This window comes from Colius striatus, chromosome 4 (genome assembly GCF_028858725.1).
Source record: "Colius striatus isolate bColStr4 chromosome 4, bColStr4.1.hap1, whole genome shotgun sequence".
Classification (NCBI taxonomy): Eukaryota; Metazoa; Chordata; class Aves; order Coliiformes; family Coliidae; genus Colius; species Colius striatus.
Genome location: NC_084762.1, coordinates 96617723 through 96630694, shown reverse-complemented (window position 1 = coordinate 96630694; position 12972 = coordinate 96617723). Strand labels below are relative to the sequence as shown.

The 12972-nt window shown below is 53.7% G+C and overlaps 1 protein-coding gene across 2 annotated transcripts in view; it reads left to right on the top strand.

Moving 5' to 3' along the window:
* ZC3H3 (zinc finger CCCH-type containing 3) overlaps window positions 1-12972 on the top strand; it is a 198816-nt gene that overhangs the window by 152810 nt on the left and 33034 nt on the right. Inside the window, exons 6-9 of one of the 2 annotated variants that reach the window (XM_061995738.1) lie at window positions 460-541; window positions 1645-1800; window positions 4470-4539; window positions 11946-12077. In XM_061995738.1, the coding sequence (XP_061851722.1) occupies window positions 460-541; window positions 1645-1800; window positions 4470-4539; window positions 11946-12077 (440 nt within the window). Of the gene's footprint in view, window positions 1-456; window positions 542-1644; window positions 1801-4469; window positions 4540-11945; window positions 12078-12972 lie in introns of both variants that reach the window. The other variant, XM_061995737.1, reaches the window with a different exon arrangement.

Genomic DNA, 12972 nt, shown 5'->3' with positions numbered 1-12972 from the left:
CTCACCACCCTCAGTGTAAAAAATACCTTCACACAGCCCCTGAATGGTGGGGTTGGAAGGGTCCTCCAGGGCTCATCCATCCCAGCCCCTGCTCCAGCAGCTTCCCCTGGCTCAGGGGGCATGGGAACGTGTCCAGGTGGGATTGGAAACCTCTGGAGCAGGAGCCTCCACAGTGATGTATCTTCCTTAGATCTAGTCTGAATCTCTTTTCTTTTAGTTTAAAACCATTTCCCTTTGCCCTGTTGCTGCAGCTCCCATTAAAAACTCTGCCCCCATCTTTCCTCCAAGATCCCCTTATAATACTGGAAGGCCACAGACTGACCAACCCCAACTGGCTCAGCCTTTCCCCATAGCAAAGATGTTCCACCCCCCTGTTCATTCCTGTGGATCTGAGACCTGTGTCAATTGCTGCAAAACTCAGTTGTGACTAACTGCTGTTTCCTTCTCTGTTTCCAGCAGCAAGGTTGCACTGTGTGCCCAGCCCTGGCTTCTCTCCATCCAGCTGCCTGAACAGATCAGCCACCAGCCGATACATCGCCAGGTCTGTACTTGTGGGGAGGAGCAACGTGCTCCCCCTCCTGATGTGGCCCATGATTTACACTCAGGAAGGTGGCAGAAGCTTGGCATTGTGTTGTTTAACTGACTGTTTATTTGCTGAAGCTCTGGCCACTGCTTTTCTCCCCTCCTCTGCTGTGAGGTGGTCGTAAGCTCAGTGGGGAGCTGCAGTTTCTCCTTGGAGAAGGTTTGGTAATGGATAGCAATACTTTTAGTGAGCATGGGAAATCAAACCCTGCTTGGAAAGTCCCTTTTAAATCATCTGCACAGTATTCAAGGGGCATTTGGGGTTTTCCCCTTTGCTTAAGAGAAACCCATCCCAGTTGAATCCAGCAAACCTGCAGGTTTTCCTCCTTGCTGTCCCAGCCACAAACTGGGAACCTGCCACACCTGGACACTGGAGAATGCCCTGTGTGTGAGAATAGCAGCACATTGCTGGTGTTTCATGCCTTGCCACTTTCCTCCTTGCTGCAGATGTGCCACATTGCATCCTTAAGCATGAGCATCTGCAGACATGGAAGGGTGGGAGTTGGAAGGGCCCTGCAGAGCTCCTCCAGCCCAACCCCCTGCTAAAGCAGGTTCCCCTCACTCAGGGGGCATAGGAATGTGTTAGCACAACCTGGCACCAACCCCCCCAGGCCCTTTCCCTGCAGCAGTTCCCAGCCCCTCTGCCCCAGCCTGGAGCTGCCTGGCCTTGGGGTGGCCCACGGGCAGGACCCAGCACTTGCCTTTGTGCAACCTCAGCCCCTTGCCATCAGCCCATGGCTCCAGGGTGCTCTGCAGCCCCTTCCAGCCCTCCAGCACATCCATGTTCCCACCCAGCTTGGTGTCAGTGGGGAACTGACTGAAGCTGCCCTGGATGCCCTCACCCAGGTCCCTGACACACACATTAAGCAGAACAAGCCCAGCACTGAGCCCTGCAAGCCACCACTAACCCCTGGCCACCGAGTGCCTGTGACCCCATTGCCCACAAGCTTCCTCAGGATCTCTCTGTTCCAAGTGAAGCTCTGGGCTTTGAGCTGCTGCTGAGCTGTGCTGTGGTGCTGTGCTTGTGCTGGTGTTGCCTCACACAGCCCGTGTCTCGTGCAGCCGCGCCGTGCAGCGGAGCCTGGCCATCATCCGTCAGGCCAAGCAGAAGAAGAAGAAGAAGGAGTACTGTATGTACTACAACCGCTTTGGCAAGTGCAACCGTGGGGACAGCTGCCCCTACATCCATGATCCAGACAAGGTGGCTGTCTGCACCAGGTAAGGATGGGCACAGCAACCACAGGCCATCGGTTGGCTTTGCTGTTTGCTTGTGTGAGAGCTCGAAACAACCTCAGGATCACAGGGTTGGGAGGGAGCTGGAAAGGTCAGCCAGTGCAACCCCCCTGCCAAAGCAGCACCACCTAGAGTAGATTACAAAGAAACATGGATCTAAGACCATGAGGACAACTGTTCTGGGGTGTACCCAGCTCCTAGAGGAGGACAACACAACGAGGCACACAGAGAAAGGCTCTTTCTCCTTTCTCCTCCTGGCAGTGAAGCCCTGCAGCCTCATAGAGTCTGTTTTTCCAGTTGCTAGAGGTTGCCACCAAACCATCATGTAACAGCAGTTTATGGCTGGGTTTGGGGGGTTTATTTAGTCCTTTCTTTAACATGTGGTGTCCATGGCAGTGGGTTGCACAACTGTGTGCAAAGGGCTTCCTTAACAAATACTTGATCTAGGTGCAACCTGCTCTAGGTGGGAGCTGCTTCTGCAGGGGGGTTGCACTGGATGAGCTCTAAAGGTCCCTCCCAACCTCCACCATGCTGTGATATTACAAATTACAAACCCATCAAGGGTGGGTGTGAGGAGGCTGGAGCCAGGCTGTGCTCAGGGATGGGCAATGACAGGACAAGGGGCAATGGGGACAAGCTGCAACAGAAGAGGTTTGAGAGAGACACAAGGAGGAATTTGTTCCCTGCTGAGGTGAGGGAGCACTGGCAGGGGCTGCCCAGATGGGCTGTGGAGGCTCCTTCTCTGGAGACATCCCAACCCAGCTGGATGAGTCCCTGTGTGCCCTGCTCTAGGTGCTGCTGCTCTGGCAGGGGGGTGGCACTGGATGAGCTTGCCAGCTCCCTTCCAGCCCTTGAGAGCCTGTGATGCTGTGACTCTGCTCCACTGTTGTGCTGGGTGCCTCCTCACTCATGGTTCTTGACAAGGATGGATTAATCATTCCCTGATCACCTTTTAGGCACCACTTACAACTCTGTAGTCCTCCCTATTCTCTCCCTACTTCCCAGACTGGACAATCACGATCCATTTAATCTCCTCTGGTCATTTTTCTCTACATTTACACCACCTTTCACACCTATTAATGCTCATAAAGCACCACACCACCAGCCTCCAAGTTAAACACCCACCTGCACAGCCTGCAGAGATCACAGAGTTGTTTGGTTTGCATTTTGGAGGGGGATACCATCACAGGAGTGGTTACATCTGGTGAGTAACCTCCCATATCACAGCTCTAAAAGGGTTTCAAAAGCAGAGCAGTGTTTTAAGTGTTTGTAATAAGAGCAAATCACAGTTTCTTATATAGAATCAGAATAGCAGTCCTTGGTGATGTAGTTGCTGCTGTCAGGTTAAGGATGCCATCAGGGGTTGCCAAGTGCTAAATCATTTAGTCAGTCTCCAAAGAGACCATCTGCTTGGAATGATGTGGTGAGTCCTGAGCTGGAAGAGCTGCAGATGTGAGCTGAGTGACTTGAGAGCCATGACCATGCACTGGGTGGTTTTCTTCTTGCAGCATTCCTTAGATGTGCTTGGATCCACTCAACAGGTTTGAATCCTTCAGCCTGTGATGCCACACAGCAAGAAGACCTGGTAATTTATTACAGGGGGACTGATTCACGTTGCCAGCTCATTATACCTGCCCAAGAGTTGATTAAACTCTATTATTAGTCATTTAAAAAGGGTAGAAAAGCCAACTCCACTGATGGACTCCTTGAGCAATCTCTGCTGCTTGATGGGAGACTGGAGAGGAGAGATTTATAGCTCTTTAAACTGATTCCACTCCCCTTCATTCATTCTCCCATAAAACATCCTCATGAGCACTGAGCTGCACGTGTCCAAGGTGGCTGGTGAGGGTGACTTGTGGTGACATAGAGGACAAGGGATGTCAGCTACTGAGCCCTCACTTTGAGCCCTTGCTTCTTCTCATGTTGGCAACCAATTCAGGGTTTGGGCTGTGCATACTTTGGAGAGTAGTGATCCTTGAGGTCATTTGGGTTTCCATCATAGAGTCAGAGAATGGCAGGGGTTGGAAGGGACCTTTAGAGATCATCCAGTCCATCCTGCCTCACTCCCACCACTCACAAGAGGACAATGCTGATTTTCTCCCCATCTTGTGTCTCCTTACCCAGGAGCTTACCTTACCTTCTAGCTCCAATCCTGGTAAAGAACACAAAGCTAAAGAGCTGGCCACACTCTTCTTGATGGATGCCAGGCTGCCATTGGCCTTCTTTGCTGGCTCATGGTTAGTTGATTATCAACCAGCACTCCCAGGTCCCTCTCCTGAAGCTGCTCCCCAGCTGGTGCTGGGCTGGTTCCTCCCCAGGGCAGGGGTTCCTCCCTCCTCCCTGCCCCTCAGCAGCTTCTCTGTGCCCAGCTCTCAGCCTGCCCAGCTCTCCCTGCCTGGCAGCTCAGTCTCTGGTGCATCAGCCCCTGCTCCCACTCTGATGCCATCAGGGAAGTCACTGATGAAGATGTTGACCAAGACTGGCCCACACCAATTCGGGGTGTGAAATGGACTTTAAGGGTGAGCTCAGCAACAGTTGTGTGTATTTGTGGCCTTGGGGCAAAGGTGGTAATGACACAAGAGAGATGTTTGATGTTTAAACCCAGGTGTTTTGCAGCCCACCTTGTTCTCAGCCTCCTTCTGCTGTCTCCACAGGTTCCTCCGTGGCACGTGCAAGAAGACAGACGGGACCTGTTCGTTTTCCCACAAGGTCTCCAAAGACAAGGTCTGTCTGGCTTCCCAAGGAGCATTCAGCCCTACACTGCTGGTTGGAGGCAGGTGTGCCTCACTGAGTGCTTCCAGCAGAGTTCACCTGTAGTTTGGTGGCCGAGCTGCTCAAGCTCAGGGTGGGGTTGTGAGAGCAAAGTGGTGCCGATTCAGTGGCAGGGGAATGCTTGAAGCAGCTGATTGGAAACCAGAGCACTTGGGGCTGTGCTGGGTTGTGTCAATTCCTGTGTGACCTGAGCTGGGTCAACCTGTTTTAGCAGGAGAGGTTGGACTAGGTGATCTCTAGAGGTCCCTTCCAATCCATTCCATGATTCTGTGTGGGTTGGGTTAAGGAGAGCTTAAACTCCAGGAGTAAGAGAGAAAGAGCATAGGAAGAGTGTTTAGTTGCATCTTATCCTTAGCTACCTCCAGAAGATCACCCTTCTGTATAAATCACCCTGTGCCAGGGTCAGGGGAGGACGATGTTTTCACATCCAAGAGGTTGGAGGTATAAATTAACCTCTCTGAAGAGCCAGGCTGGCAGAAAAGCTTTTGATTTCTTCTTTGTTTCCAACCTCTCTGATGCATTTGGGGCTCCATGGTTTTATTCCACAGAGCAGGGTGGAAAAATAATTAGGTTTTCTTTTAGTCATTAGCAGGTGAAGCTCTGTTCAGTGGCTGAGATCTCTAGTTGGAGGTGGCTTTGGAGACCTCAAGCATTGAAGCCGAGGTGAAGTTGGTGCTGAAGGTTAAGTGCAGCTGCAGGTCCTTCCTGGAGCTGGGATCATAGAATCATGGAATCACAGCATGGTGGAGTTGGGAGGGACCTTCAGAGCTCATCCAGTGCAACCCCCCTGCAGAAGCAGCTCCCACCTAGAGCAGCTCACACAGGAACGTGGCCAGCTGGGGCTTGAAGCCCTCCAAGGAAGGAGCCTCCACACCCTCCCTGGGCAGCCTGGGCCAGGGCTCCCTCACTCAAACACTCCAACACTTTCTCCTGATGTTTCAATGGAACTGGTTGTGTTCCAGCTTCAGCCCATCACCCCTTGTCCTGTTGCTGGATACCACAGAACAAAGTGCTGCCCCAACCTCCTGACACCCACCAGGGAGATATTTGTCACTATTCATGAGCTCCCCCTGAGCTCAGGCTCCTCTTCTCCAGACTGAACAGCCCCAGGTGCCACAGCCTTTCCTCACAAGGAAGATGCTCCAGTGCCCTCAGCACCTTGGCAGCCCTGCACTGGCCTCTCTGCAGCACTTCCCTGTCTCTGCTGAGCTGGGCAGCCCAGCACTGGCCACAGGACTCCAGCTGAGCCTCAGCAGCTCTGGCAGAGCAGAGGGGCAGCACAACCTCCCTGGCCCTGCTGCCCACACTCTCCTCAATGCCCCCAGGCTGCCATTGGCTTCTTGCCCACGAGCCCACGTTGCTGCTCATGGGCAGTTGATTCTCCCCCAGCACTGCCAGGTGTGTCTGTGCAGAGCTGCTCTCCAGCAGGTCAATCCCCAGCCTGTGCTGCTGCAGGGGGTTGTTCCTTCCCAGCTGCAGGACTCTGCCCTTGTCCTTGTTGAACCTCAGCAGGTTCCTCTGTGCCCAACTCTGCAGCCGCTCGAGATCCCGCTGACTGGCAGCTCAGCCTCTGGGAATCAGCCCCTGCTCCCAGTTTGGTGCCAGCAGGGAACTCACTGAGGGTCCCTCTGTGCCCTCACCCAGGGCACAGAGTTGATGAAGATGTTGACCAAGACTGGCCCCAGAACCCATCCCTGTGGAACTCCACTGGCCACAGGCCAGTGTGCCTCAAGCCCCTGCTTGACATTTGAGCTGTGCTGGATGGGTTTGGAGGATCATTCCTGTGCTACACACAAGGGATCAGCCAGACAACAGCACTGAGGTTCATCCCACCGGGGTGTTGAAGCCAGAGCAGTGTCACAGCATGGGGAGAGGGCTGTGATGGGCTCCACTGCTGGGATGGAGATAAAGTGGGATCATACAATCACAGAATGGTGGGGATTGGAAGGGACCTTTAGAGATCAAGGACCTGTTTTCCCAGAGAAGCCCAAAAGGCTCAAACCTTCATCATTGTCACTCCAGGAGCCTGCAGCCCCCCTTGGCTGCAATTCTGCACGTCCTTTGTCAAAAGCACCTTTGTCAAAGCTTTCACAGCTGTGCCTGGGGCATGTTGGGGACCAGAGCTCACCTGAGCCATGCTGGATCTGGAACCTCTGCTTTTAACAACTCCAGCATTGGTTCTTCAGCCTGTGCCCTGCAAATCACCCTGATGGCACCTTCACCTCCATCACCACCCTCCCTTCCCCATCCACATCCCCACGTAGGTAATTACAGTGCAATTCCTGACCTGTGAAGGATTTAACCCATGGGACTTTGAGCCTCATCAGCAGGTGGGACAGGACCTCTGCCAACAGCATTTGCCTTTGGGTGTGCAGTTTGCCTGTCTCCCTTTCCCTCTGTTTGCCTAAGGCACGTTCCTTGTCAGTGGGGAGCTCGTAAGTCATCGTGGCTGTGAGCAGAGCTGCTGTGAGTGAGGCACAAAACACCATATGTTTTTTACATGTCTCTCTCTTCAGAGTCACTTAATCAGGAGTATATAAACCAGAGAAGATAGACTGGAGACAGCTGTACTCCCTGACTCGTGGAGTGTCAAAGGAAAGATGAGGATGAGAATTGATGGAAGGAAAAAGGGCTGGTTTGGGGGGGGTTTATTTCTCCCTGTAACGTGGAGTTACACTTGAGAAATGAAGAAGCCAAGAGACAGGAAAGCTTTGCAAAGGGACTGGCTGGTGTGGATCCACAGTTGTTGTAATTAATGCAGATTTGGAGTGGATGTGAGGCCAGGGACTCCTTTTCACCCAAGTAAGTGCTAAATGGCACTGCCTTCACCTCAGAGCCAAGGGATTGATGTTCATTCCCACTGCACAGCACTGTCAGCTCACATCCATTCCAGCCAGTTAAGTGGGATTTCAGCAGGTGCTGGAGCTTGGGTTTAGTCCCTAAGTGAGACTTGAGAGGTGGAAATGGCCAAGGAGATGTTGGATGCAGCTGTGGCCACCAAAGGATGCAGCAGCTGGATGGAGATGGCTCAGTACCTGGGAATACTCCTCAGTGTGTGCAATTTGCTGGTGGAGATGTGGCCTCAGTTTCCCCCCTCCTTGGTGCCTCAAGGAGGATCTCACAGCTTTTGGCTTCTGGGCTCTGTTTTAGGTGGATGAATGGAGAATGATGGCTGTGGGGTGGCCTGGAACACTCCACCTTTCCCCCTTAGCAGCACCTCAGGGAGGAATAACAGTGATACCATCCTGCTCACGAGGCTGAATGACAAAGGAGTGACCTTGCTGAAGTCTCTTGCAGAAGAGCTGCTTTGCCCAATGGCATTTTGGGGACAGAATCCCCAGGAAGGGATCTCACAGGGCTCAAGTGGCCTCTCCCCATCTCACCTTTTTCCTTCTCCATTCGCTGCCTCATCTAAAGCCCTGATGAGTGGTTGAATTAACAAGCCCCCAAAGGCAGCAGGCAGGTGCCAGCTCTCTCACCTGCCTTAGAGACAAATGCTTTGGCAGCACGTGTTCCTGGCCACACACACACACACGTTGTGCTCTGTGGGGAGAGGGGGGAAGGAGGATGATTTTCCCAGCATTAGGCACCCTGGGGGGTGGTTCAGAGCTCTCCCCTCACCACCTTGTCATCAGCCACGGGCTGGAAGAGAAACAACCTCCTCTGTGGAGTTGAAGCCTGTTTCAGGGTGATTTATGGCTGTGGGGATGCTGCTGCCCAAAGACAGAGGCGACTTTGCCTTTCAGCTCCTGGAGGTCCCTGTTAACCCAGGTGATTACCAGCAAAGGTGGCCTCAGCCTCATTCATCAGCAGCAGGGAAGGGCAGGTGAAGCTGCTTGGCAGAGAGGGCAGTGGTTTCCCCCTGCTTGGGGGGCTTTTGGACCTGATCCCACCTCCTCTTTGGAGAAGGGGTTGAAGGGGGCAGCTTGTTTTTCATAGAATCACAGAATGGTTTTGGTTGGAAAAGACCTTTAAGCTCATGGAGTCCCAGCCCTCCCCTCACCCTGCCACGGCCACCACTGAGCCCTCAGCTCCTCAGCCCCACGGCTCTGGGGTCCCTCCAGGGCTGGGCACTGCCCCAGCTCCCTGGGCAGCCTGGCACAGGGGCTGACACCCCTCTCAGGGAAACAGCTCTGCCTCAGCTCCAGCCTCAGCCTCCCCTGGGGCAGCCTGAAGCCTGTTGCTCATGACTTGGGAGCAGGGACTGACTCCTTCCTCACTGCAGCCTCCTGCCAGGGCGTTGCTGAGAGTGCTCCTGCCTCCCCTCAGCCTCTTTTTCTCCACATTAACCCCCCTCAGCCACTTCTCATCAAGCTTGTGCTGCAGCCCCTTCCCCAGCTTCCCTGCCCGTTTCTGGACATGTCATTTGTCTCCTTTGAGCTGGGGTTTGGCTGCAATGAGTGGTTTTTCACCTCGTGGTGATGTGGTGTTGGCTTTGCTTTGGGGTTCCCCACTTTTGCTGGTGCCTCATTAGCTGACTCTTGATTTCATTTGCTGGTTATGGTGGAGGGGAGCACCCCACAACCTCCTCTACAGACAAGCCCCAGGTTGCTGTCATCCTGTGTGTTGCCTCAGTGGGAAATCAGCAGGGGTGAGGCTCTGGATCTTGCCCAGGAGGACGATCAAGTGCTATCAGCCTGAGGACAAAACTCCTGCTCAACCTTGAGGCAATCCCGTGCCTCAGTTTCCCCACTGTCAAATGGGCACAATCTCACTGTTTCCAACGAGAAAGCTTTTCCCCATCCTAAGCAGCAGAAGCCCTTGCTCCAGGCAGAGGATGCCCTCTGGGGCACGGGGGCTGCTCCACACAGCGATGCCAAACTCTCCCTCTGGCAATGGAGAAAAGGAGCCTGGAGGAGAGGGAAAGCTGCTTGTTTATCCCCAGAGGAACATCCATTGAAGTGAGGGGCTGGGAATTCCTCCACCACAGGGCAGAACCATCGACACATGGAGAGAAACCAACCAGGAAGGGGTTTGTAAGCGAAGGTTAGCGAGAGGCTGAGGCTCGGGCAGCCGCCCGCTGCTGTTCCAACAGCTTTTCCCCTTGAGGAACTCGAAGAGAATCAGCATTTTTCTCCCTAATAGAGCTTCAAAAGTCTGCTGTGAGCAATTTGGAGGTTCCCATTGAGTTTCAGGTTCATTAGCTGCAGAGAGCCCGTGCACAGCCCGAGCTGCCCACCACGGCCGCGCCGCGCCAGCGCCTTGAGTTAATGTTATTGTTATTTGTGTGGACGTGGCGGGGTGCAAACAAGGTTAATTGAAATGAGAGTGCTGCTTCCTCTTGATAATGGCTCAAGGCTTGACAGCTAGGAGGGGTTTATTTTGGTAGAAGAGCTGCCTTTATTATGCCTTTTTATTAGAGCTAATTTGGGCTCTATATCAAAAACTACATTAAGGGAATCGTTTACGGTCACACCACCAGCACGGAAAGAAGATAGCCCCAGAGCCCTGTCCTTTATGTTAATGTCTGCAGTTAAAAGACAATTAAACTCTTCTCTTTTCAAGCACCCTTTGTTTTCTCTCCTCCCTGCTCCCCCTGCCTTCTCTCTTTGCCTCCAGTGAGCCGATTTAGTCCCAAGCCCTAACGGTGCCCTTCGTGGAAAGGGATTTCTCCAGCCAGCCACCACTGTGGTTGTTGCAGAACTGTAAATATCAGTGGGGGATGCTCAAACCAATGGGGCTGAGCTGTTCCCAGCAAGCAGAAGGATCAATCCTGCCCTGAGGGTTCAGCCTTTCATGGCAGCAATGAGGGATGGAGCCAGAGGAGCCGGATGGTGGCGGCGGCTTCGGGAGGCAGCTGCCTGGGAGGGTGGGGATGTTGCCCGTGGTAGCTGGTGAGCTGAGGATGCTGAAATATCCCAGCAGGCTGGTCATTTGGTTTGGATTGTAACAGCTGGCAGAAGGTGAAGTTTGTGGTTGGAGGACAAGGAGGATCTTTGCTCCTTTGCTTTTCCCCCGTCGGCTGTCGCGCTGCTGAAGCTCCGGAGCGATGTGAGAGCAGGAGCTGGGGCTCTGCTCCTTGTATCCCAGCTGCTCCCAGCAGGAGCTTGCACTCTCCTCCTCCTTTCCCTCCCTCCTGGAGCATCCCACCTCCAGCACACAGGGACAGGCATCATCACATCGCTTGGGAGGTGCCAGGCTGATGCCTTGGCGTGATGCAAACCCACTACAAGCGCCTGTGGACGTGCAGTGCTTGTTTTAGCCCTTGCTGGGACCCACTCTTTGGAGCCTAAACCATGTGCTCTGCACCCTCCAGCCAGCTCCATCTCCATGGAAAAGCCAAATAAGGGGCTGCACCCCCAGGATGCTGTTGTGGCATTTGCAAAGGCCGTTGGAGAGTGCAGCCAGGCTGGGTGTGAGCCACGTGCTGGTTCCCATTGCAGCTGCCCCATCATCACCACGAGACAGACACTGAGGGGCTGGAGTGTGTCCAGAGAAGGGCAACAAAGCTGGGGAAGGGGCTGGAGCAGAAGTGCTGTGAGGAGCAGCTGAGGGAATGGGGGTGTTGAGCCTGGAGAAGAGGAGCCTGAGGGCACACAGGAGCTGAGGGCAGACAGAAGCTCTCTGCAGCTCCCTCACAGGAGGCTGGAGTGATGTGGAGGTTGATCTCTGCTCCCAAGTCATGAATGACAGGCCAAGAGGAAAGGGGCTCAGGGTGCCCCAGGGGAGGTTGAGGCTGGAGCTGAGGCAGAACTGTTTCCCTGAGAGGGGTGTGAGCCCCTGTGCCAGGCTGCCCAGGGAGCTGGGGCAGTGCCCAGCCCTGGAGGGATCCCAAAGCCCTGGGGCTGAGCTGCTGAGGGCTGTGGCTCAGTGCTGACTGTGGCACTGTGAGGGCTCAGGGCTTGGACTTGATGATCTCAAAGGTCTTTTCCAACCAAAATGGTTCTCTGTGGTCACCCCTTGGGATGGGTGTTCTCAGCCCTTGGCCACACAGTGCTGCACTCAGTCCCTGTTACAAGGTGGAGCCCTGGGAGCAGTTGCTCCTTCACTCCCCTTCAGTTGTCAGAAGGTTGGCAGAAGATGAACCCAGCACATGTGTTGTGCCAACAAATCCCTCCTGACTGCACACTTTGTGACAACTCTGCTGTCCCTTCCCTGGGCTGGACTGAGGCAGATTCCTTGCTGGTGGCTGTTTGTACCCTGCAGGATGCTGAGGCGAGCGTGTTCCCCACCCTGTGCAGATCCTCACCAGCACCACATCACGCCAGGGAGTGCCTAAAAATACCTCTGGGATCAATGTCTGTCAAGGGGTAGATTTATTTCACTCCTGTCATGGTTTGATTTCAGTTCTGGGTGTTGAAATGATTCCTAATGAGGAGTGGAGGGGGAGACACTAAGGGGTTTCTCATCCTTTGCAGATGCCAGTGTGCTCCTACTTCTTGAAGGGGATCTGCAGCAACAGCAACTGCCCATACAGCCATGTCTACGTGTCCAGGAAGGCAGAAGTATGCCAGGATTTCCTCAAAGGCTATTGCCCCATGGGAGAAAAGGTAAAAAAGGGATGAGATCTCAGGCTCCAGGGCTGGGTGAACCTCTGCTGAAGCCACAAGCTGGTTTTCACGTGAGGTTACTGCACTGAAGGGAAGGTGCTGAGCACCTGGATGTGAGGAACAGTGGTCCTGTGCCTTTCCAAAGGGTTTTGGGTAATGGGGTTTGGTTGCCTTCCAGGCAGGGGAAGGAAAAGGAAAGTAATTAAAGGCTGCAGCTTGGAAACATTGTGTTGGTGTTTCCCTCAGAAGAGCCTCCTCAGAGACTGGTCCCTGAGCAGAGAGCACCTGCCCTGGAAACTGCTCAGTTAAACAGATGAGGAGTGAAGGAAAAGGCTTATGAGACTCTGTTTTAGCCAGGAGAAACACAGACTTTAATGCATACTTTACACACTGTGATGGGTTTAAACTTGAGCCTTAGGTCTTGTGTCTCAGCAGCAAGAGCTGGTCTGCAGCAACTGAACCTCAAGCTATGCCCAGGTCTGGACCTGGGGGCTTCGTGGAGCCCACCTCCAGATCCTGGAGGCCCTCTGGCTTAAATCAGTGCACTGGAGTCCTACCTGGGCTTTATGTGCAGTCTGGGTAGATGTGCAACCTTGTCAGCAAGCTTATGGCACCTCAGAGAACACACAGAGCTCGGGGGGCTGCAGCTTTCCTGGAGCAGGGCCTGAAGCCAGCTGCCACTTGCTGGTTTCCAAAGGGATTTTAGAGCTGTTAAATGCAAAGCACATGAACTGTCAGGGTGTGTTTGATATCCTGTGGCTCTCACTTTTGTAACTGATGGGAGAAGCAGGCAGCAGCCAGCAGGATCTCACCTTTCCTTGCTCTGTGGTTAAAGGTTGCCCCTGCTGGTGTTCCCCTGGGAATCAAAGTGACCATCCTGTCTGACCCCCCTTTG